Raw genomic sequence first — 23,548 nt, 5'->3', positions numbered from 1 at the left:
GAAACATTAAAATTCTAAGGGCAACTAATAACATTAAAACTTTATAGCCCCAGATAGAATAATTTAGACAAAAACAACATGAACATATGTTTTGTGTAATAATAACAAACATTTATAGCTGTCAAGAGAGAAAAACACAGGTTTATGCACACCTTAATGGCGTGCATGGGTGAGCATGAGTATATTTAAAACATAATATATTACAAAATTGACAGCAGGCATGACTCTTCTGGGTACTATGTTAAATCAATGAATAAATTACCAAAAGTGTGCTGTGGCTGTTTGGATGTGTAATTGAGCTTAACGTATGTAGTGTTATTTCAAAAGAAACTGTTCAAGGAGTTTCTAGACCAATCCACTATGCATCTTTACTAAGCTGTTTACAAATAGCAATAAATGAAACTGTCTCACAGTAGGAAGGAAGTTTAGTTATACACATTACATAAATGGGAAAAAAGTTAATTTTAATATGCTTTTCAAGAATTAGAAACAAACTTATAATATTGCCAGGACCATTGAATTGGAAATCAGCATTTTCATATTCAGTTTTACATGTATTTTAAATTAATTGCTACTTTACATTATGAAGTCCTTACACCAATATAAATTAGGAGTAACTCCACTGAACTAAATGGAGTTGAACCCTGTAGTACCCATGTAAGTAAAATCCGAATCAGGCCCCAAATTAATTAATTAGCTAAAAATGAGCATTAAATAGTATCCATTTAGTTTCTCTATATTTTGCTTGGATAGCAGGTAAACACTATATTTTTTAAACATTTGTATAAAATTAGATATGTGAAAAATTATGTTAACCTATTTTTGCTGACTAGTTAATGTTCAAACAATAATAACCAAGGGGGCAAACAAAGCCATTAATGTGATATTTATAATAAAACAGCCATAGAAATATTTCCATTTCTAACTACAGTGCTGTTCATCTTACTTACTACATACACATTTTATGAAAAGGGGAAGAAAGCACATATTGGCCTATCTATTTTGCTGGCCTCACACTTCCTTAGTTACTGTGAAATGCATGATACTGTGAACCTCTAGTATTGTAGAACAGAGTTAGGAACAGCATCCTGCATTGATGTTACCATTGCTGTCTCAGAGATTTTGCCAACTAGCTGAAAGGGCAGAACTGACAATCCAACCTCTTAACTATCCTCTGTCACCCTCCTTTTTCTAAAACTCCACAAGTACAACCAATTTTAAATATGTTGTCCTGCATGCCTGTAACCAATCATATCTTTAACTTAGTGTTTCAGAATACGTGCTGGTATCTGGTGTCACATCTATTTTATGCTTAGAAGTTCCATGGTATTTTATCTCCTTTTAGACTCTACTTTCTTGTCATTCATATCTCCATTTCTCCATAGGGGATTTCTGCTAGCACTAGCTACAACTGTGACGTTCTTAGGGCTCAACCTCAATGATCAATTTATTATTCTATGCTAAATGTGTGCCCCTTTCTAACATGATTGTAAAGAAGAAAAAGATGGTAAAGAAGTGAAGTGTCCATATCCAGATGAGCTGATCCTGATTATGATTCATAAAGCATTCTATGGGGCTAATATAAAAGAACATGGTATGTCACCTGTCTCTTGGCCAGAAATCCCCTTTTACATTTAATACCACCTTAGATTAACAGTCATTAATGTTTATGGCTGCACATGGGATGTTGCTAAACACACAACTACCATTTACTTTTCTGCAGTAGCTTCTGGAAGTATAACCAACTTTTTGAATTTCTGTATGCAATGGCTGATCTTCTATCAACACTTAATCTTTCCCATACAATACTGTATAATTATCATAAATTAAAAATAGTTGCAGTTAAGAAACAGAAAATACTGCAGCAAAGTGTGAATAAAAAGTCTGATGAATAACTAAACGAATGCCAGGATGACAAAAGAAATCTTGGCCCCAGGTAATTAAAAATAGTAGACATATGTATATGTATTCCCTCATACATCCACTTTTTCTTTTTTTAGCATGTAAATTCTGTGCTTCACAAAGTGTCATAATAAGCCTGTTTTGCCACCATTTGTATACATGTGTGGCTCATTTTAGCACCTAATTGCTTCCAAATAGATTAGCTATCAAAACCTGTGCCACTGCTCCCATCCCGAAGTGTACTGTCAACTGTACAATGGTACTAGACATTTACGTGTGAGTCAAATTTAAAATGTAGGCTGTCCAAAAAGATACTGCTGTCAAACACTGTTTTACCTGAATTCCCTTTTATGACCACCGGAGTGGAGAACAGTTATTGCTTAGGTGTACTTCTGAGACTAGAATGGCAAGATTCTACACATAAAGCCATGCTATAAGATGATGTTCTGAAAGACTAAACTAGAAACTGAACTGGGGGAGGGGGAAAAGCGAAAATGCTACCCAGACAGAACATAAAAGTAATTAAAATATTTTTAAAAATAATAACATGCAGAACATAAAATGTGCCTTTATCTAATAATATCTTTGTTCACATCAGTGTTCCTTTTCTTCTCTATTACACTTTTATTCATTCTTAGACATCAACCATAACAACAAAAATTCAAATACTGAACTACTAATTAAAGAAAGTAATATTTATAAGGGTTTAGTTTATTCTGCAGATATGAACACTTAATTTAATGCACAAATACAATGAAAGTAAAAATTCTTTTTAAAGCTCAGCACAGTACTATGTCAGTCACTATTCAGTGAAATAAAGAAATGCCTTTTATTTGCAGTACAGCAATATTATTCCAATAAAATGATAGATACAAAATGCTTGCAAAACAAGCAAAAATCTTTTTAGTGACAACTGCCAATGGCATCCATCTAAAAATGCAATTTTAAAAGTACACGAGTCTAAGGAGACTGTCAAAAGAGGGAAGTTAGCCATGTGTTTTTAACAGGCTTTCTAAAAGATAAAACTGCTTAAAACACCATGAAACAGACTGCAGTCTGGCACCAAAAGCAAAAGCATCTCAGTATACAAGGCAAGCTGGGTTCACTTCACTGTTTTAGATTGCACTAACAGAGGTAATTAGCATAAAATCATGTGGTATTACTGCATTGCTACTACCTGTTGTTAGAATAAGCAACATGGGCTAGGGGAGAAAGAGAGTTAAAAAACAAAAAAACTTGCAGCTCTTACTCCAATATAGCTCAGTAATCCAAAAATACTTATCTACTCTGGTGATGGGTAAACTTCAGAATGTTTGAGTAAGGAGACTGTTACCCCCTTAGTAACATTCAGTTTTAGTTGCTAGCTCCCAGTACTAAAAAGGGGGAAGGGTCGATGGGGAATCAGGACCCTGAGACTGACAGCCCCCAGGAACAATGGGGACAGGCCAATGCTCCAGGTCAGCCTGAATGACAGGGCAGGCAGGCTAATCAGGGAGTCAGGAGGCCAGAGAGGTCCCGTCCTCTGTATGAGCTGGAATTGCCTGTATCAGAGGGAGTGGGCCCGAGCTGAGCTGGGGAGCAGAGCTGCAGCCCCAAAGCCAGAGGCACAGCCCAGAGAGAGCAGACTTGCCCTGGGAGCAGAGCCAGAGGGGCCAGAAAAGCAGCCCATGAAGCAGGTCAGTGCTGGGAGCAGAGCTGTAGCAACCAGAGGCAGAGGGGCCAGAGAAGCAGCCCAGGGAGCTGGAGGCAGAGCAGCAGCAGCAGCAGTGCTGAGACAGAGTGGTGGAGGTGGGGCTGGAGCAGTCCGGAGCTGGGTGCGGTGAGCAGCTGGGGAGAGTGAGGGGGACCCTGGGCAGCAGGCCCAGCACAGGGAGACGCCTCAGCCAAGAGGCTCTGCAGGCCAGGCTTGGATCGTAACGCCGACAGGGCGGTGGCGACACTGGGGAAGAAGGGTCCTACCACTTAGAGCCTGAGAGCGTGAGACCACCACCAGAGCAAGTGTCCAACCCATAGCATCCCTGCAGCAAAGCCAGGGCCTGAGAAGAAGGCCTGGGACTTACAAGGAACAGACTGTGAACTGCCCTGACATTCCAGAGACACTGTTTGTGATGTTCCCTGTCACAGAGCGGGTTGATGTGTTTCCTTTAACCTTTCCCATTTTTCCTTATTCTTTTAAAAAATTAATTGTTGATTAAATAACTTGCATTTGCTTTAACTTGTATGTAATGGTCAGTGGGCCAGAGAAGTGCCCAGTGCAGAGAGAGTACCCCGGAGTGGGGACACGCTAGCCCCTGTCCTAGGTGACCACAGCAGGGTTGGGGGTTGAGCCCCCCAGGAATCCTGGGCCCAACCTTGTTGGGGTTACAAGGACTCTGCCAGACAGGAGAGTGGAAGGGGAGTCCTCAAGGGCAGGGAGGACACTGGGTAAAGGAAGTAGGAGCGAGGACGCAGATCCTTTCGCTAGCCCACTTCACTGGGGTAGTGCAGAAGCCAGGAAAGTTCCCCTCAATAGCGGGACTATTCCCCTGCTTACATTTGGATAAACATCCAAAAGTTCACTTACTTATTTGAACATATCTGAACCTCTTTGATCTGGAAATCACAGACTGAATCTCACAAGAACAGGCTTTCAGTGCAAGATTCCCAGTACCTTCTGGTTTTGGCCAGTAATGAACATTGAGAGAAGAGGCTTTCCCACCACACTGCTGTGCTGCTCTTTCACCTTTGATCCTGATGAATCAAGAAACACTGGGTGCGGGAGAAGTGAAAAGGAAAAAAAGCCAAAATAGTATTTACTGAAAGTTTTGAAATTCAGAAGTGATTAATTTCAGGCAGAGCCTTATTATATACAAACTGGTTAGCCCAATCCCTTATATTGTTTGTCTGGAGAGGGGTGGGGACTTCCTCGTATTTATTTATTCATCAATTTCAGAATTTAAGCTTTTTTTTTTTTTTTTTTTTAAAGATTGCCTATTTATCCCTTCTGGTTCGATATGTGACGATATGTGCAGGGGTTCTGAATGTGCGGGGCTGAGTCAGCAGACAAAGAGTGAAACAATGGCTCTATGGAAGTGGTTCTCAATCTATTTACAATTATGGGCTGCATATGCAGTCCACAATGTGTTATGTGGGTCGCATCCAATACTACCTGTATGGCCCTGAGGATGTCACATGGATCACAGCTGAGTGCTGATTGGGCTGCAAGTGGCCCGCAGGCTGCAGGCTGAGAACCACTGCTCTGTTTGCTGACTCATCTCCATGGGTAAATTAGGCAGTAAACTTTCATAGTTCTGTTTTTAAAACGAACAGCCTGCACATACACATAGTGAAGAGAAATGACAAGTATATATACAACATGATTCCAGAAGCTTAAACCCCATCAAATACACAGGAGTCAGAACTAACAAACACCCTGGGCTGTATTGGTGATAGCAGGGTGGCTATGCAACTGATGTGCACCAAGTTTTTTCCCTTTTGCCTATCTTAGATACATTTCATTATGCATAATTTACTTGGGCTTTGTGCAGGAGGGTTCAGCATTTGGACCCTAGAGAATTGTGAACCATACCCATCCATCTTAGCTAAGCATTAACTCTGAAGCATAATAGTGTTAGTTTAAAGCCAACACTGTTAATTCTTTCCCTGCTGATAACTTTAGCTGAAACGTGCAGCTACTCTGGTACTGTGAGAAGAGCTTGAGACTGTGGGCAGAGCTTGATCAGAGTAACACCAGTTCCCCACAGTCCCACCCACAACAGGACTTAGTATAATATCCTTTACTAGAAAGGATACATAACCAGTAAAAATGAATTGACATCAATAACAAAGAAGAAGAAAAGGACACAAGGAAATTAAAAATGAAAAGGATTTGATTATTATGTGGTTAGACTATCTCTAGTTTCATCCTTCACTCACCAAGATCAGGTTGTATACACATAATGGGCCAAATCCAGCAATCAGTGAATGAAGTCAGTGGGAATTTGGGCTGAATAAAAATTGCAGGAATGGGCTCAGTTCTGCATGTGAAATTATAGTAATCTAATATATATATTTAGAATTCTAAAAATAGTTTTTCCAAGTAAGAAATGGCATTATGACTGAATTAGCCTCGTAGGCATATGTCAATTAAAAAACTTTTTCTCATCAAATTCTCAATTATACTTGATCTTAGTTGGGTGATTTAGATTTAAACCCTCATTTAAACTCAACTTGATCTATAAAAGGATGAAGATGGCCTCCCTATCCTTAAAGTGAGAAATCATCGTACCCTTGCAACTAAACTGTTTTACTACAGCTCCTTCCTATCTATTATTTACCATGTTAGAGTGGTCTCCAAGTAAAGAGTAAACATTTGCCAGCAGTAACCAGACATATAGTATCTGAAATAGATGCCATATAAAATTATAAAAACATCTTAGAAATACCATGCATAGCTTAGAATGCTTGTTAGCTTCTTCTGCACAGAATAGGAAACAAATGTGAGACACCTTAAATATCCTTGGGTGGTAAATATTATCAAATATTTTAATGGCCACCACGGTACATGAGTTTTCTATCCTGATGGCAATCATATCAGTGAAAATATTAGGAGATAGACACTGCGAGTTACAGTAGATACAATTTAGCTTCAGAAAATATGACTTACAGAGCTTGGCTTTATAAGTTATTTATTGTTGGGAACTAGATTAATAGACCAGAAAGTGAGGGTTCATTTAGATTAAATGTAAAGCTCCAGGAACTGCTGATATAATTTTAAAAGGTTTGGCTTGTTAAGAAATATTGAAATTATTTCTGATACTGTTAAAAAGCCCAACAAATCAGATTGGTCCAAGAAAGCTGATGGACATGTGATGGAATGAATTCCTGTGATCTGAACTGGGTGTGGGTGTTGCCTAATTGAGACTTGAGAGACATTTTTATGGAAAATTAACAAAAGGTATTTTATTTAACTAGCAATATTGACAAATCTTAACAGGGCTTCAAGTAACACAGTTGACCTTTCTCATCCCCGAACAAACACAAAATGCTTTCCTTTTTCCTCTTCCTTCATATGTGGGCCTGGTTTAAGCAAAAAACTGTTTCTCTTGCCTGCTAAAAGTCACAGGCCCATCAAGTAAGTCGGAATGAATTTGTTATATATGCAGCAAATCTGCCAAGCAGATCCTGATCCTACATCTCACAACTCTTATGCATCCGATGAAGTGAGCTGTAGCTCACGAAAGCTTATGCTCAGATAAATTTGTTAGTCTCTAAGGTGCCACAAGTACTCCTTTTCTTTTTGCAGATACAGACTAACACGGCTGCTACTCTGAAACCTATCTTGTATTTGTTTCTTTTGGGGGGGACTCTCTGATGTTTCGCTTATCTATGATAAAAACAGATCAAGCTAATTTTTTTAAACAGACAAACACTTGCAAAATTTAGCACATGCAGGTGCACATCAACATTTGTACACTTCAATCAACTGACCATTTGCTTTTACAAACAGTTTTCCAAGTGTAATTAACGAATTTACACCTGCAAATATGGGTGTCCACATGGGTTTTCTCCATCTCTGCCATTTTTTCAAAATGTAACCATTATCACTTTACCCAAAACACAATGGGCTGACTTCAACCTTTGGGGTGCACCACGGTGACCCTCCAGAATCGAAGTGGAGGAACAAGGCAGAGTGGTTGGCACACTTTGCGCAGCAGCCCCACTCTGAAGAGAGGCCCGAAACCAGCTAGTGCAGTTCATAAATGGGCAGGGCCAGATGGGAAAGGAGAAGATCAGACTGGCTGGGAGTTGATATGATTCACAGTATCTCCTGAAAAACTGCTGCTGAGGAGGCTCCTTTACAACCCTAGCTGAAATGTAAAGCTTCTTTCCCAGGGGAGGACAATAGCAGTACTGCCGTCTGTCATCCCTCAGGCATGAAAACCCCTTACAACATAACTGACCCAACAGAGGTATGTGGGTGCAATGTGTGACATTTGGGCAAAATCAAGTATGGTAAGCTTGAAAAGTTTATTTCAAGCAAGGGCTAAATCATACTACTTCAAACTACAGTATCCTGAAAAAGCTATATGAATTCAGACCACTCAAATTCTTTACATACTTTAATAAGAACCAGTGCATCCTAGACTAGGATAGAAAAAGAAGGTTTTACCAGTTTCATGATGAAGGTGACTTAAACGATTAATATTTTTCTATATGCAATGGATCCTTTTTATACTGCATGTCTGTAGAAACAAGTTTATATCCCGTCCTTGGGTTTGTATGTACTTCTGAGTGCTGCTGTTTATATGGAAGACAATTACTATATCAACACATGATGAGCAGATGAGAAAGGCAAAAACATGCACTTATTTTTTGTCAAGAAACAAACTTTCTCCAATAAATATCCCTCCGCCACAGATGCTATAGCCAATGGATTTGATGTCTTATGCATATCGAGCCATTTTGATATGGGATGATTTAGTTGGGGATTGGTCCTGCTTTGAGCAGGGGGTTGGAATAGATGACCTCCTGAGGTCCCTTCCAACCCTGATATTCTATGATTCTCTGAAACCAAATCTTGCTGCTGCTGCTGCTGCTTCCATAACATCTCTAAATTCCAGCCTTTTCTTACTGTCTGCACTACTAGAAATCCTGTGCAGACCTTATCGCCCTCATGAAACCTCCTCCTCTCTATCCTTCCTGACATCCACCTCCATTCTCCTCAGGTCCATTCAAAACACTGCTCCCCAGGAATGTTTTGAATAGATTTGTTCCTGCCCCGTCATTCTGACCATGTTACCCCTTTGTTTGAATCCCTCCACTGGCTTCCACTTCTTCACTACCATTTCTTCCCAGGATTCCGCCTTTCCTATAGGCAGTGGACTGCGCTTAATTGCATTCCAGCAACACACAGAAGGTGTGCATATCTCCTCCAAAATCAAAGAATCATCAAATTTTGACTGTGGTACAATCTATGAGTCACATCACAGGCAACTGCCCCATTTACAGTAACAGTGGTGGCATAAGGGGGATCCACTTAGTTACTCCAGAAGCATTTGAATGACTTTTGAATCTCAAGATTCAATTATAGTCTCAGCCCATTGCTTTTCAAATGCCATGTGAAAGAAGAAGGTGACCACATCAAATACAAGCTTCTAGTCCATACTTTTAAGGCCCCCTATAACTTAGTCCTGCCCTTATTTTTTTATTTTAATCTGCTCCACCAATGATACCATCCTCCAATGCTTACTTGTCTGTTTCTCCCCAAAGGACCTTTATCCTTTCTTTTCCATGGTACCTGAACTTGTTTGTAGAGACACTACCCTGTCCTTCAAATCCTCCCTCAACACACACTTCTATTGTGATACCTATGAGAAATTGCCAAGTGATAATGGCTGTTATGGATATATGGCTGTTATACCCCATGTTTACCTTATATTTTGTGTATTTATATTTATAACTTATAAAAAAGTAGTAAATTGACCAGATTGAAACCATCTAGCTGTAGCTGGCCTGTATAAACATATGTTCTTATTACTATTTTCCTTCCTCCCTCCCCAGTTCCTTCCAACTGTTTGTTACATCCATTTGTTATACCTAATCTTAGTTTTTAAATTCTTGAGGGTTGTCTTCTACTCTATATTTGCACAGCAGCTATCACAGTAGGGTCTCAGTCCTGACTGGTGCCTCAATGTACAACTGTAATACTAACATTGATGGATTTACTACAGGCAAAAACAAGGTTTTGTCCACTGTTTTATAGGAAGACAGAATGATTGTCAGTCACATAAACAACAGTCCCTTTACTCATCACTTGACCTTCTGATCTCTGGATCAAGCCCGACCTTTGAGGTTGACAAACCAGCAATATTATAATGCCAGATCTTAGAAATGTCTAAAAACAAAGAACCTTTGATTTGGAGCAATGGATGAGAAAAACAGTAACTAAGGAAACATTTCTTTCATAGCATAGCAGATTTAATAGGAATTTGTTAATTTTAAACCGAGGGGTTCGCAATCCTCAGAATATACTTAATACTACAGCTAAGCTTCCAAAATTACAAAAGACTCAGAATTAGAGCTTATTACACAAGTGACTTAATTCAGAATGGTGACATATTATGTTTAATACAGAGCCCACCATTAAATAGTCAACATTTTTGAGCATCTGCTGTGACGGCGACACTGCAAAATCTGCTATGCTAATTATGGGAAAATGCTATGGTCACTGCAGGTATTTGGGGTGGTGAATGTTGGGTTCTTAATGGAATTCATCGTAGTCCATTTCTTCCCAAAAGAGCTTTACAAACAAACTATACAAGGACCTTTTATTCCGCAACTGAAAGTAACTTTTTAACAGTGCCCAGTACTATGCAATAGTATTAAAAAGAAAAGAAGAATGCTATAGTCAATTGAAATTGCAGGGAGAATTTAGATGGGCAGATTGTAATGACCAGAGCTGGAATTTGCCCTGGGAACTGAGGTTGGAACCTTGGGTTAATGTCTAATCTGAAATATGTCATTCACAAGAGAGCTCCCTCACATCGTGCTGGGACAGTGGTTCAGTATGGATCCAGAGGAAAGAGCACCCTCTACTGAATTACCAATACCACTTTCTGTGACACCTTTGTATTACAAGAACTGACTCAGTCAAACCATGAGATGATCACAGAACAAAGTGGATATTCATACTTACCTTTCCACAGCACCATGAGTTGCTACAGTAGAGGGAAGACTAATTTCCACCCCATTGTTAATGTTTTCTTTTTACTGATGAAGGGGCAACTATTTATTTATTTATCTCTATATTCTGTGTGTGTGTGTATCAAGAAGTGGTTGAAATTTTAAATTAATGGTATGTATGTGTGTACATGACTGTGTGTGTGTGAGAGAGAGACAGAATATAAATGGAACATACACCCAGTTTTGAAGCTTACATTTCATAAATCATCTTGTGTGACTTAATGAAAACCTCAGTTTAAGCAGAATGATCCCTCTAACATAGGTTGTCCCTATCCCTTTGGCAGAAACAACTAACTCCAGGGACAAGAGATGAGGGCAAATCATACATGCTGATGTAATTGTTTCACACTTTCAGTTCACTGCTATTATAGTACTAGTCCCATCTACTCCGGTATAAGACCTCTTTTTTGTAATTAGCAGACCAAAGTGTTCGTGTAAAAAACAAACAAAAAACCTCTAGATTCTGAGATCAATCTAGCTCATATCTGTCAACCACATGATAGAAGATTAACCTGATAATGACTTTGCCTGTTTTTAAAAAATACAATTACCTGAAAATTATTGGTGTAATGGCTTGCTTCCCATAGAATTACAGTATGTGCACAATATGGATCTCTGAAGATTAGAAATCTAGAGTTGAAAAGCCCTTTAGCTGAGCAGAGGAAAAAGCGAAATATCTACTCACGTATATGACATTTCTCTGTATTGATCACAGAGACCAAAGAAATGTGCTCATACATTCTTCTGTATCATAATATTAGTCTTAAATGTTGCAGCTACAGAAGCATGGTCTGGACAACTAGGATGTAACTGTCTAGCCAGAGAGTGAGGGCTGTCAGCATTTCCCTGCCTATTTTCTTTTTCTGTTTTGTTACACATTTCTCAAACATTCCCTCACATTAACAAACTGAGAAGAGATCTGTTGTTGTCTGGAATATAGTCTTGACCAACCCACTGTGTCTGATAAGTTGTCTGGCTGTGCTGGAAGAAGGACATAAGACACTGGATGTGGTTTATTTAAGCTGGAACTTTATTCCTATATGTCTGGGAATAACAATCAGATAAAAGTGTACAGTGCAGGTAATTCCACCATCATTTACATATACCTGGGGATAGGCTGTTGTCAGCCCTACCCCTTTACCCATCCTGGTCCCCAGCCAACCTGCTGCTGGGACCCCTCACCTTGAGGGTCTATAAAGGATGGCGGTTGGCTCCCTACTGTACCAGTCATAGGAACCGCAATCCTCACCTGTTTCTGTGCCTTTAAAAAGAAAAGAAGTACTTGTGGCACCTTAGAGACTAACAAATTTATTTGAGCATAAGCTTTCATGAGCTACATCGGATGCATCCGATGAAGTGAGCTGTAGCTCACGAAAGCTCATGCTCAAATAAATTTGTTAGTCTCTAAGGTGCCACAAGTACTCCTTTTCTTTTTGCGGATACAGACTAACACGGCTGCTACTCTGAAACCTGTGCTTTTAAAGAATACCTCCTTTAAATCTTTTATCAATCCATTTTATCTGATCACCATATCCCTTCCCTATAAAGGACCTGCACTGGACATCTGCCTCATGTTGACATAATGAGTTGTGACATCATTGCCTAGCCCCTGTTTCATGTTTGCCCCAGTTAAGCCCCCAACCATCCTGAAGAAGGTGAAAACCCCACCTCACCTTGGCCATGCTGGCTGTGAGGAAAAACATCCTTCCCAGCCCTCTGAGAAAGGAATGACTAGCGTAATTCCCACAGGTATTTAACTACGTTTCTGGGTGGGAGTTGCTCTGCCTGGTCCAAGTAACAGAGGGCTTTTCCTGCACTGGGGAGGACGTAAATGGTCCCTCCTCTCTTCGGGTCACCTGGGGTGGGCGTGATGGGTCAATGTCCCCATGCTGACCTACTCTGAAACTGCTGCAGCCAGTCACTTTGCCTATCTAGACCTTAAACAGGCCACACACCTTCTCCTACAAGCGAGACAATGGCCCCCACTGCTTAATGTGTTGTGAGGTCATTGTCCAGCTTGGCCAGAAGGAAGACATAAGACACTGGATGTGGTTTAATTAGGCTGCAACATTATCTCTAAATGTCTGGCAGAACCTGTGCTGGGACACCATCAAATGAGGATTAAAGGGGGGGGGAGGGTATCAATGAGGGAGTGTTGGCCCTCCATACCAGGCATAGGAGCCCTGAACGTCCCCCTGTCTCTGCTCATTTAAAGAATATCTCCTTTAAATCTTTACCAATCCATTTTATCTGATCACCATATCTCTTTGCTATAGAGGATCTGCACTGGACGCTCACCACAGAGGCACTGGCAATTAGCTTGGCTGCCTACCCCACGTATCTAATTGGGTTTCTGGATATCTACTAATGCCTTCTTTAATATTGCCAAAAACCTGTCAGCTCCCAAGTCTCACAGGTGGACCCCATCCTCCCTGAATAATTCTGGTGCCCCGTATGCTATGTCCAGATGAGAAATTACCAACACCCCTATGCCACCTATGAATTTTGCCACCTCCCCATTCACATACCTCCTAGCTTTGTTGACTGATGGGGGCTTCACACCTCCCTGCCACACCCTGAATTGCAACATATTCGACGCAATAATATTTTCTCATGGGAAAAGCTCCAGGATCTGCCCCAATGCCCTCTCAGCTCTGAGCATTAAGGCCACCTCTTTCCATGTTCCCAATCATTTCCCCCAAGGTGAACCACAATCATACCAGGTGCCTGTTCACGGGCCACCACAGTGTACATAAGGGGCATTAGCTTATCTAATAACATGCCCCTCTTCCCATTCCAGCTCAGGACTGCTTCGTCACTGTGGCCTAGCTGTGAACCTCCAGACAACCAGTAAAGCTGCCTATATACCCAGTAAACTATACTGTGGCTGCAGAGCCACACCACTATCTGCCAGCATCTGGAATGCAAATACACAGGAAAATTAACCCTGGTTCCCCACCTGGGGTCACACATATGTTCTGTATGCTTCAGAATGCCAACTCCCAATTCTCTGAATTGCGCTAGCCCTCACATCCAGCTGGACCACTGCTGTTGCTGCCCAGATCCTGAATGAGTGGGAACCAAATTCATGTGCTAGAAGCCCCAACCTCATCAGTCCCCATCTTAAAACAGTAACAAACTTGCATGTTGTGAGGGGACTCCCGTCACCATGAATATAGAGGTTGCCCATCCCTCCCTGGCCTTATTACCATATATACTCTCACAACCTCAACAGGGCAGATTGCGGGCTCGTCACTCTCCTGTAGAATAATGAGTTCACCCCAGCCTCCTTGATCCATCTTTGACTTATTCAAGATTAATATCACTGATCACCCCTCCCAGTGTATTTCCCTCAGTTCCAAAGTCCTTCCAGAAGAGTCCCTACAGGACACAAGTACTAGTTCACTGATCCTAAAAGCTCCAAAAAATGCTACCAGAAATGCCACCATGAACAAAGCCAACTTTTGTCCACAATGACATATGGGCTCTAGGATCTGCACCAGATCCATAAGCATATTAACAGTGACAAGAGTATGTGCATTTTCCTAGGTGAATGGAGATGATTGATGATGCCAGTTGCTGGGTAGCTAATGACACCATGTGCTGCAGTACCTGTTCCTCCTGAAATTTCACAGAATCACTAAACATCTCTCATAGATCCATAGTGTTTGTGGAGCCACCAATATCTGTACTACACAGACTCCCCTCCTTCCCAGCCCGAGCTTGGGAGCTGCTGTGGTGAGGGTGAGAGGGAGAGACCCCCCATCTTTCCAGCCCCAGCTCGGGGGGCTGCTGTGGCAGGGGAGAGAGGGCACATCCATTGCATTAAAAAGGTAAGACTTCTGATATTAAAATATGAGTTATGTGCCTTTATTTGTAGAACAAAAAACCAATTATTATTAAGGGTTTTTTTATATAGCGCTTTTATCCAAAGCGCTTTACAATAGTTAGCTAACGGTACAAACAACATTCAGAAAGATCATTAAGTGGTCCACCGAGACCCTCGGCAATTTTCAAGTGGTCCGTGAAAAAAAAAGTTTGAGAACCACTGGTCTAGAGCTATGCCAAGTTGGTTAGTATGGCTCTGTTTCTGAGAAATCGCCATTTCCGTGTGCATACTGGTGATAGAACAAGTGCTTGGAGGCACCAGAAGAACAGCCTCCTGCAAGAATCAGTATTATCTCCAACATTCTTCAACTTATATTCAAATGACCTAGCATATACTGCGTCTCGGAAGTTTGTTTATGCAGATGACATATGCCTCAGCATGCAGTCACACTCCTTTGACATATTTGAGAGTGTTCTGATTACAGATATGGCAGCTATCGCCGATTTTTGTCATCGGTGGTGCCTAATACCAAGTGGAAGTAATACACTGTCGAGTTTCTTCCACTTACATCATGCACAAATGGGTAGAGAGCTGAACACAGTTCTCAATGGTCAACAAATAAAGCATGATTCACACCCAGTTATGTAGGCTTCATGTTGGACAGAACTCTCACATATCGTGGCTATCTTACAAAGACAGTGACTAAGGTCAAAATGTGCAACAACCTGCTTGGAAAGCTGACTGGAACAACATGGGGTGCCAATGCCCAAATGTTATACACTTCAGCCTTGGTACTCTGTTACTCAGCGGTGGAGTACTGCACTACAGTACGGGCTCGCTCATCTCACACAAACATGTCAATGTACAACTTAATTCCACTATGTGTATTATTTTAGGCACACATAAATCTACTCCTCTACCATGGTTGTTGGCTCTTTGCGATATTGCTCTGCCCTGTGTTTGCAAAGAGGAAAGCATAGTAAAGCTTGTGACAAAATTGTGTGATATGCCACATCTACCACTATTTAAAGACTTTTTAATCCACTACATGGTCGTCTGCCCTCATGTCGCCCACTGTGGATAAATTTACCAGGTGAGGGATTTATGGTAGAGGATGTATGGTGAGCTTCATAGTCTGCAAAGAAAGTGACTAATAATTATCTTGAATCGGACCCCATTCAACCTCAACCAGGATTTGATTTGCCGCAAAGGCAATGGAGCCTTCTCAACTGGTTTTGTATCGGACATGGAATTTGTGCTGCAGCAGAATTTTGGTGGCATTTTGGAGACAATCCTCTATGTCAGTATGGGCAGCTACAAACCATGACACATATTGTTGAGAACTGCAAAATGACTCAACTTCCTGGAGGGCTTCATGCCTTGAACGTTGTTAAGAGTGCGGTGGCTTGTCTTGACCAGATTGCGTACGACAAATAAATAACTACACATTGTAAACCTTTTAGTGCTGCGGAAACAATTTTGGAAGCAACTGCCCAGACTATTTGAGTCAATTCTCTGATGGCTCCTCCACCTCCAAATGCAGTTAGTTCACCACTGAGAGTGTTTGCTTCCCCAGGATCTACGTTCTTTCCCAGTAAAGGGGAATCCATTTGGTAGACACACAGACCATCCTGGGATCCACCAACCCTGGGCCTGCATCCAACCTCTTGCCCACGTGGCAAGGATTCCATCCTTCCAGTCTCCCATGGCCCCTTGAGTCCCACTCTGTCCCCACCTGAGCTGGGTTTGGAACTCCCTCTCCCGTCTCCTCTAACACGTCTGCTATAGCTGGCTGTAAGAGGGCAGGGGACTCCCCAGTCTTGTTCTCACCACTCTGCTGTGGCCCCAAACTCCCTCATCTGCCCCTTCTGCTACAAAACATCTTTTGCCACTGTGGCCTGGAAGTGGGAAGCTTCCCCCACCCCCGCTCCCTGTTCTCACTGGTCTGCTATGGCTCCAAGCTGAATTTGAAACTTCCTCCCCTTCTGTTACCAAATGCCTGCTTCTACTGCTATGGGCTGAAAGAGGGGCGAACTATTTCCCTCCCCTTCCTTGTTCTCACCTGTCTGCTATCATGTGGCATCATGAGAGCTGTTGCTCTGCCTGGTCCAGGTAAAAGAGGGCCTTTCCTCCACTGCCATGGACCTAAACAGTCTCTGCATCTTCTGTCACTTGGTGGGGATGGGTCAGCATTCCCATGCTGACCTAGTCTGAAGCTGCTGCACCAAGTCACTCCCGCCCTTTCCTACAAGCCAGACAATACCCCCACTGCTTAAAGTGTGGTGAGATCATTTGCACTGTAGCTGTACCCCAAGGAGACTTATCAGGCACCTCCATCTGTAGTAGAGATTTAGTATCTTCAATGAGTCTCCATATTTTCATGGCAGACATGTCAGCTTTCTTTTTCTTAGGTTTTTGAAAACTAATTATTTGTTTAAAACTACGAGAGAAACAAGAAAGTTGAGAAACAAGAGGGAGTTGGGTGAGTGATGGATGATTCTGGAGCCACAACATCCAACATTTAATTCTGGGTTTGATAAAACTGACTATAAATTAGGGAAAAATAACATTGGCATTTTCTCCCCTGATGTAGAGATTCATTTTCAAACAGAGGGTGGATATAGATTTACAACTTCAGCCTGTGTAATTCTGCCTACGATGATCTATTATTTTAGAATCAAAGATACTCATTCTACCATATGACATATCACAAAATGTTACTTTTTCCCCATGTTCTCAGTTTTATCTATTTAACCATATTTTTACCTGATACTTTCAGTATTCTTCAAAACCTTGCTGCTTCTATTATTCACTTACTAATAGAAAGTGTTCCTTATATGGATTAGACCAGTAGTTTTCAAACTTTTTTCTGGCAACCCAGTTGAAGAAAATTGTTGATGCCTGCGACCCAATGAAGCTGGGGATGAGGGGTTTGGGGTGAGGGAGGGGATGAGGGCTGGGGCAGAGGGTTGGGGGGTGGAGGTGAGGGTTGCAGGGTAGGGCTGGGAATGAGCGGTTCAGGGTGTGGGAAGATACTCTGGGCTGGGGTGTGGGAGGGGGTCAGGGTTCTGGACTGGGGATGCAGGCTCTGGAATGGAGCCAGAGATGAGGGGTTTGGGGTGCACAGGAAGGGGCTCTGGGTTTGGGGGGGCTCTGGATTTGGGGGGGCTCAGGGCTGCGACAGGATTGGGCTGCAGGGTTGGGGCCTGGGCTTACCTCGGATGGCTCCCAGACAGTGGCACAACGGGGGTGCTAAGGCAGGCTTCCTGCCTGTCCTGGCACCACGGACCTTGCTGCACCCCAGAAGTGGCCAGCAGCAGGTCTGGCTCCTAGACGGAGGCACGCAAGCAGCTCCGCATGGCTCTTGCCCGCAGGCACCGCCCATCCCCGCCTCCCCCAGCTCCCATTGGCCAGGAACCGGCCAATGGGAGTGCGGAGCCAGTGCTCAGGGCAGGGGCACATTGCGGAGCCCCGCCCCTCAGCCTAGGAGCCGGACCTGCTTGTGGCTGCTTCCGGGGCGCAGCGCAGTGTCAGAACAGGTAGGAACTAGCCTGCCTTAGTCAGACAGCACCGCTGACTGGACTTTTAACGGCCCGATCGGGGGTGCTGACCAGAGCCGCCGTGACCTAATGCCTTACAGTCTGCGACCCAGTACTGGGTCGGAACCCGCAGTTTGAAAACCACTGGATTAGACAGTTCTCACAAGACTGCATATCTCTATTGCCTAAGAAAAATGAGCTAGGTCTCAACATTCTAACTATTAGCCCCATCTATCTGAAATGGTTCATGATCAGGTGGATTTCTCATAAGAATTTAACTTTTATGTGTTTTTCTTTTTTAAAAATGGAAATTAAAAATTAATTATATTAACTATTAATTCTGAAGAGAAACATCTTTAAAAGTGAAGACTACAGATATATACTTGGCGTATGCTATATCCTACATCTGTTTAAATGACTAGCTTACATAGTCCTTGGCTTCCAATGCTTTTGCTCTGCATTGCTATGCAGTACACAAAAATGTGAGTTCTAGCAATCACTGGCTATACACACATATAGACATAATCATCACTGGTTTACTGAACCTATGAAGTATTGGGAACAGAACTCACAACCTGGTCTAAGAACATAGTCTTCTACCACTCAGGCAAAAAGGGGAATATCCATTATCAGTGAGTAGTATTAGGATTTGTATCTTCTTTTCAAGGAAGATAATTATAATCTACTAGACACTACAGCAGATAGTGAAATTCCATCCAGCAGCAGAATTAAAATAAATACATAACATGGGAGTTATGTTATAGATTCCAAGGTGAGAAGGGACTATTATGGTAATCTAGTCTGACCTCTTGTATAACACAAGCCACAGAACTTCCCCAAAATAATTCCCTTTGAACAGTGCATATCTTTAAAAAAATCCAATCTTGTTTTAAAGATTTCCAGTTATGTAGAATTCACCATGACCCTTGGTAAATTGTTATCTAGCTTCAACTTCCCGCCACTGGATCTTGTTATACTTTTCTCTGCTACACTGAAAATCTCATTATCAAATATTTGTTCCCCATGGAGGAATTCTTAGACTGTGATGAAGTCACCCTTTAACCTTCTCTTTGTTAACCTAAGTAGATAGAACTCTTTGTGTCTATCACTGTAAGGTATGTTTCCTAATCCTTTCACAATTCTTGTGGCTTTTCTCTGAATGCTTTGCAATTTATCAACAACCTTCTTGAACTGTGGACACCAAAACTGGACATAGTATTCTAGCAACAGTTGCACCAGTGCAAAATACAGAGGTAAAATAACCCCTCTCTACTTGAGATTCCCCTGTTTATACATCTGAAGATTAGCCCTTTTGGCCACAACATCGGACTGTGAGCTCATGTTCTACTGATTATCTACCATGACCCTTAAATTTTTTTCAGATTACTGAAGTAGTCACATAGCCAGTAGGGGAGAAAGTACATCTTATGCTCAATATCATTATTGCTCAGAAATGATCCCTCTGTTGACTGAGGAGCAACGCTGCACCAATGTAAGTCCTATCTAGTCCTCTTCTGCTGAAAATATGGTGAAACTCATAGGAACTTAAAGAAAGCCAGTTAAAAAGCAGGCATCTCAGACATTTCCCAACGTGGGAAAACACATAAATATAAACATACACCCCCTCACTTCTAATTACTTTAGTATACTTCTAATAGAAGCTTCAATCAGGAGGAGAAAAAACAATTATTACTTTATACGTCTAATAGCCTGAATTAGAATAGATGAATTGTGTGTTACATTTATCAGCAGTAACATCACACAATGAAACTTCTTAAACTGCAACACATGAGGTGAGTCCGTTTTTCTTTAAATGTACTTCTCTATGGATAAAAAACAAAACATATACTCAAATTTATGCTTGATATACTAGTTGTATGGTTATTCTAAAAATCACAAACTACCAATTACTACTAAGGACATTGGTTAACGTTAGAGACTTCAACACATTTGTAAGTGAGCTTTAAGTATTCCTTTCCTGTTTTTAGTTTTCATTTCCATGGTAAAAGGTCAGGGAGAGAATGCACTGCACTGTAAGAAGTTAGGTATTAACAACATTTTGAAATCCCTCAAGTCCTCCACAGTATTCAGAATTGAATATACCAAAGCTGAGTTTCAGGATATAAACTATTACAAAACTTCCATACAATACAATATATAATCTCATAAGCCAAATCAAATTCCTGAATGCGAGTGCTGAAGATACATTTCTAGAACAGCAGTTTCCCTCTTTCCTTCCCTCTCTCTGTTTGCTTCTATAAAATATGCCATAGTACTGGGAAAACACTTTTTAAAAGTCCCAGGGGAAAAGTTTCCTAGAGTCTTAGAGATCTGTAAAGAAACAGAAATAGGAAGAATTTCAAAGACCAACTCCTTTCCTGCAGTCTCTCAAACAAGGTAAAAAAGAAAAATACCCCCTAGATATATTCCTTAGATTCTCCTTTATGCTTCTCAGGGTCCCCATGGCTTCTGAAGTACATGTAAACTGAAATCTAGAGTTATATTTTCCCATTATGTTTTATTTTTAATTAATCTTTCAGCCCAAAGCACTAGATGATCAGAACTATTTAGAGATATGCATTTCACTGCAGTATTTGCCTGTTATCCATTACAAGGTCACATCCTATGCGGTGGTGACAATGTACGAAATAGCGTCCAGCTAGTGTCTTTATGGCAGTGGTTTTTGTTTGTTTGTTTGTTTTTCATGGTGGAGGAACCAACTATAAGGAAGAATTTCTCTGAGTTTTCCATTTTCCACCTGGTGGGAAAGAACTGTTACCTCGCCATATAAATAATTAAGGATATTTGGTCAGTTTAAGTTAGGCCTCTGATTCTCCCAATAAAATATTTTAACACCATCCCTCTAGACTTTGGTTCTCCGTAGTAAAACTAAGCAGAATTTTTGAATAAATTTTTTTACATTTTAATTTTGGTTAAGCATTTAGCCTGTGGCCATGGATGAATCAATCTGTTCAGAGATAATGCAGTGAAATGAATATGGGAATATTATCCAATACACCGTCATATTACAGAAGGTGAAAACTTTTAACTCTTAGCTAGTCTGTGTATTTTAATGGACTGAACCACAAAATCAAGGTTTGCTCCTCTGCCCACTACCCTAGAAAAGGCCATTTGACATTGGAGCTCTTCTAACCAAGTCAGTGACTCAGGATATTATATCAGTTTCAGTCTGGGTATATAGGTTTGTTAATTCGCTCTTTTTACACTATTACTCTTGATGACTCCTCCGCAATCTCTAAGATCCTTCCCAGAGTTCACAGCCAAGAGCTGGACATTTAACTTAATTCACTGGTGACACCAAACACCATTTCACAGAGTGGTCCTTAAAAATGGCAAACACCACCACAACTTGTTCCCCGAGCATGAGAATCAGAGAAACTAATTTATAAAACATCTCTGGAAGTGGGAACCTTGAATTTTTCTATAAATTGGAGTCTCCCATATGCCTAGGTACTGAAGTTACTGGACTATTCTGCGAATTGCAAATGGAAGAATCAATGTGGTTTCAAAAATAAATCCATTTTTGTTGATTCCACCACTGAACCTGTTGCATGATTTGGATGAGTTTGTGTTGTTTAAACTACTCTTGCAAGTATCACATTGGGCAACTGGTAAATATTATAGCCATCCTTGATAACTAATGCACACCAAATGATTACAGATGTCAATACTTTGTTTTTGAAGTACATGTTGTATTCAATGCATGCACTATTATGGAAGGCTTAAACCAGAGCAAAAAGATTTGTGGCAAAGCATACAACCTTCTTCCCACTACAATGGCCATCCCCTAATTAGGCAATGCATCTGATAGTCATTAACAGGAATGAGATAATGAATCACTTTCTCTCTTCTTTGTTAATTTGCTGTAACCAAGCGGCTAATGGATGTCAGAGCTGAGTGATTGCACTGATTATAGTGATTTATAGTTGCAACAAAACAATTTAAAACCATTCTGATTATTCATGTTAAAGATGCTTTATGTTTTGTTTACTAAATGTTTTATGTCTCTTTCCTGCCCCTTCGCACTCCCTTACACACTGTGAAAGAGGTCTTCTTGGAAAACTTGAAAGTTTAAGCTTTTTTTTATTGTTTCAAAGTAAGCCATTTCATTTTGTTTATAAAAAAAGAAAAAAATTACCCAGTAGAAATGAAAAAGCCTTAGGGTGGAAAGAAAACTTCAGTGGTGCCTAAGTTCAAAAGAAGACGGAAATAAGAGGAAATAAGGCAAACTTCAAGCCACTTACCTTGGGGCTCCCAGTCCCTTCCTCATCCTCTGCAGACACATCAGTAGCCAGTATCTCTGCTTTGATGATATCCAGAGCCCTAAGAATCCAGCTGTGTTGTCGTTTGATTTGCCTCTGTAGTTCCTTCCACTGATTTGCAATCATCTGCAGCATGTCCTTCAGTCCTTCTCCAAAATGAGGAGGAAAAAAAATGAAAGTTGTAAACTCAGCTACATCTTTAAATAATATTCTTTACACAATGGCTTATCAGGAAATTTAAAAGAAAAAACACAGCAAATATTTCAGTATACTCCGAAAATGAGGCCAGGAACTATTGTGTTCATACTGCTAACACTACTATATGGTCATATCATCTCTTTTAGCCCACAATTAGCCAGAATGTTACATTTTAATTATACCTCAGCTCAAAATTTAAAGGAAAATAAAATGTCACAGAACTAGTGATTTATATGTAGTGGGGAACGCCCAGGAAACTCCCCCCTCTAGCTATCTCTGCCCTGGCTCTAAACATTCAATAACTTCCCAGCCAGATGTAATATTTCATCCCTCCCACTCCTTTGTATATTTTCTGTGCTTTAAATTATTATTTTCTAAACATACTGCAACATACACAATTTATCTCAGTGTACAGCTTTGAGACCTTTGCTGTGGCTTCTCTACCCCCCGGGAATTATACCAGTAACTCACTGATTTACTATAGCTTTTGCATTAAAGAAGTTCTGTCTGTAGCTCTCAAGAAATAGGTGTAGATTGTGAAACAACAGCTCTAATGACCAGAAAAATGTAAACAAAAGGACAACTGCAAATTAGATGAAAGGTATGCTAAGTGGGCCAAAATTAAGACACCAATACCCAGTAGTAAAGTATGATGATTAAAACCCTACTATTAAGCTAGTCATGCTAACGTCTAAAATAGTATATAATTATGCACCCAGATTTAAGTCCTTTTCAGAAATAGACAAGCATAATCAAAGGATATAACTATTTTTAAAGTATTTTGCTAATAAATTAAAACTGAAGTAAGAATTAGTTTACGTAAGTAACAAAAAAAAAAAAGAAAAAAGAAAAATAAGAACCCCCCCACCTTTACCAATGCAATTACCTGTGCAGAATATATATATGAAACCCTAATTCATTATCTTAATGTTATTTCCATAGCACCTATATCAAAGAACATGTCAGTGTGAGGTTTTCAGTGATGTGATTTCAATTGAAACTCAGCTGAGCAGCAAGACCAAAATAAAATGAACAGACTATTTGAGGTAGTATTTCATTTTATAAGTATCACA

General features: G+C 40.7%; 1 protein-coding gene across 3 annotated transcripts in view; it reads right to left on the bottom strand.

Annotated features, from left to right (window-relative positions):
* The window catches only part of AKAP6 (A-kinase anchoring protein 6), a 405,063-nt gene that overhangs the window by 165,294 nt on the left and 216,221 nt on the right, over positions 1-23,548 (bottom strand). For 2 of the 3 annotated variants that reach the window (XM_073348987.1, XM_073348985.1), the window contains exon 7: positions 22,260-22,426. In XM_073348987.1, coding sequence (XP_073205088.1) covers positions 22,260-22,426 — 167 coding nt within the window. The remainder of the gene's footprint in view (positions 1-22,259; positions 22,427-23,548) is intronic. The other variant, XM_073348986.1, reaches the window with a different exon arrangement.

Source organism: Lepidochelys kempii, chromosome 6 (assembly GCF_965140265.1).
Source record: "Lepidochelys kempii isolate rLepKem1 chromosome 6, rLepKem1.hap2, whole genome shotgun sequence".
Taxonomy (NCBI): domain Eukaryota; kingdom Metazoa; phylum Chordata; order Testudines; family Cheloniidae; genus Lepidochelys; species Lepidochelys kempii.
Note: the sequence above shows the minus strand (reverse complement) of the source record. Positions and strands in the feature narration are given on the sequence as shown.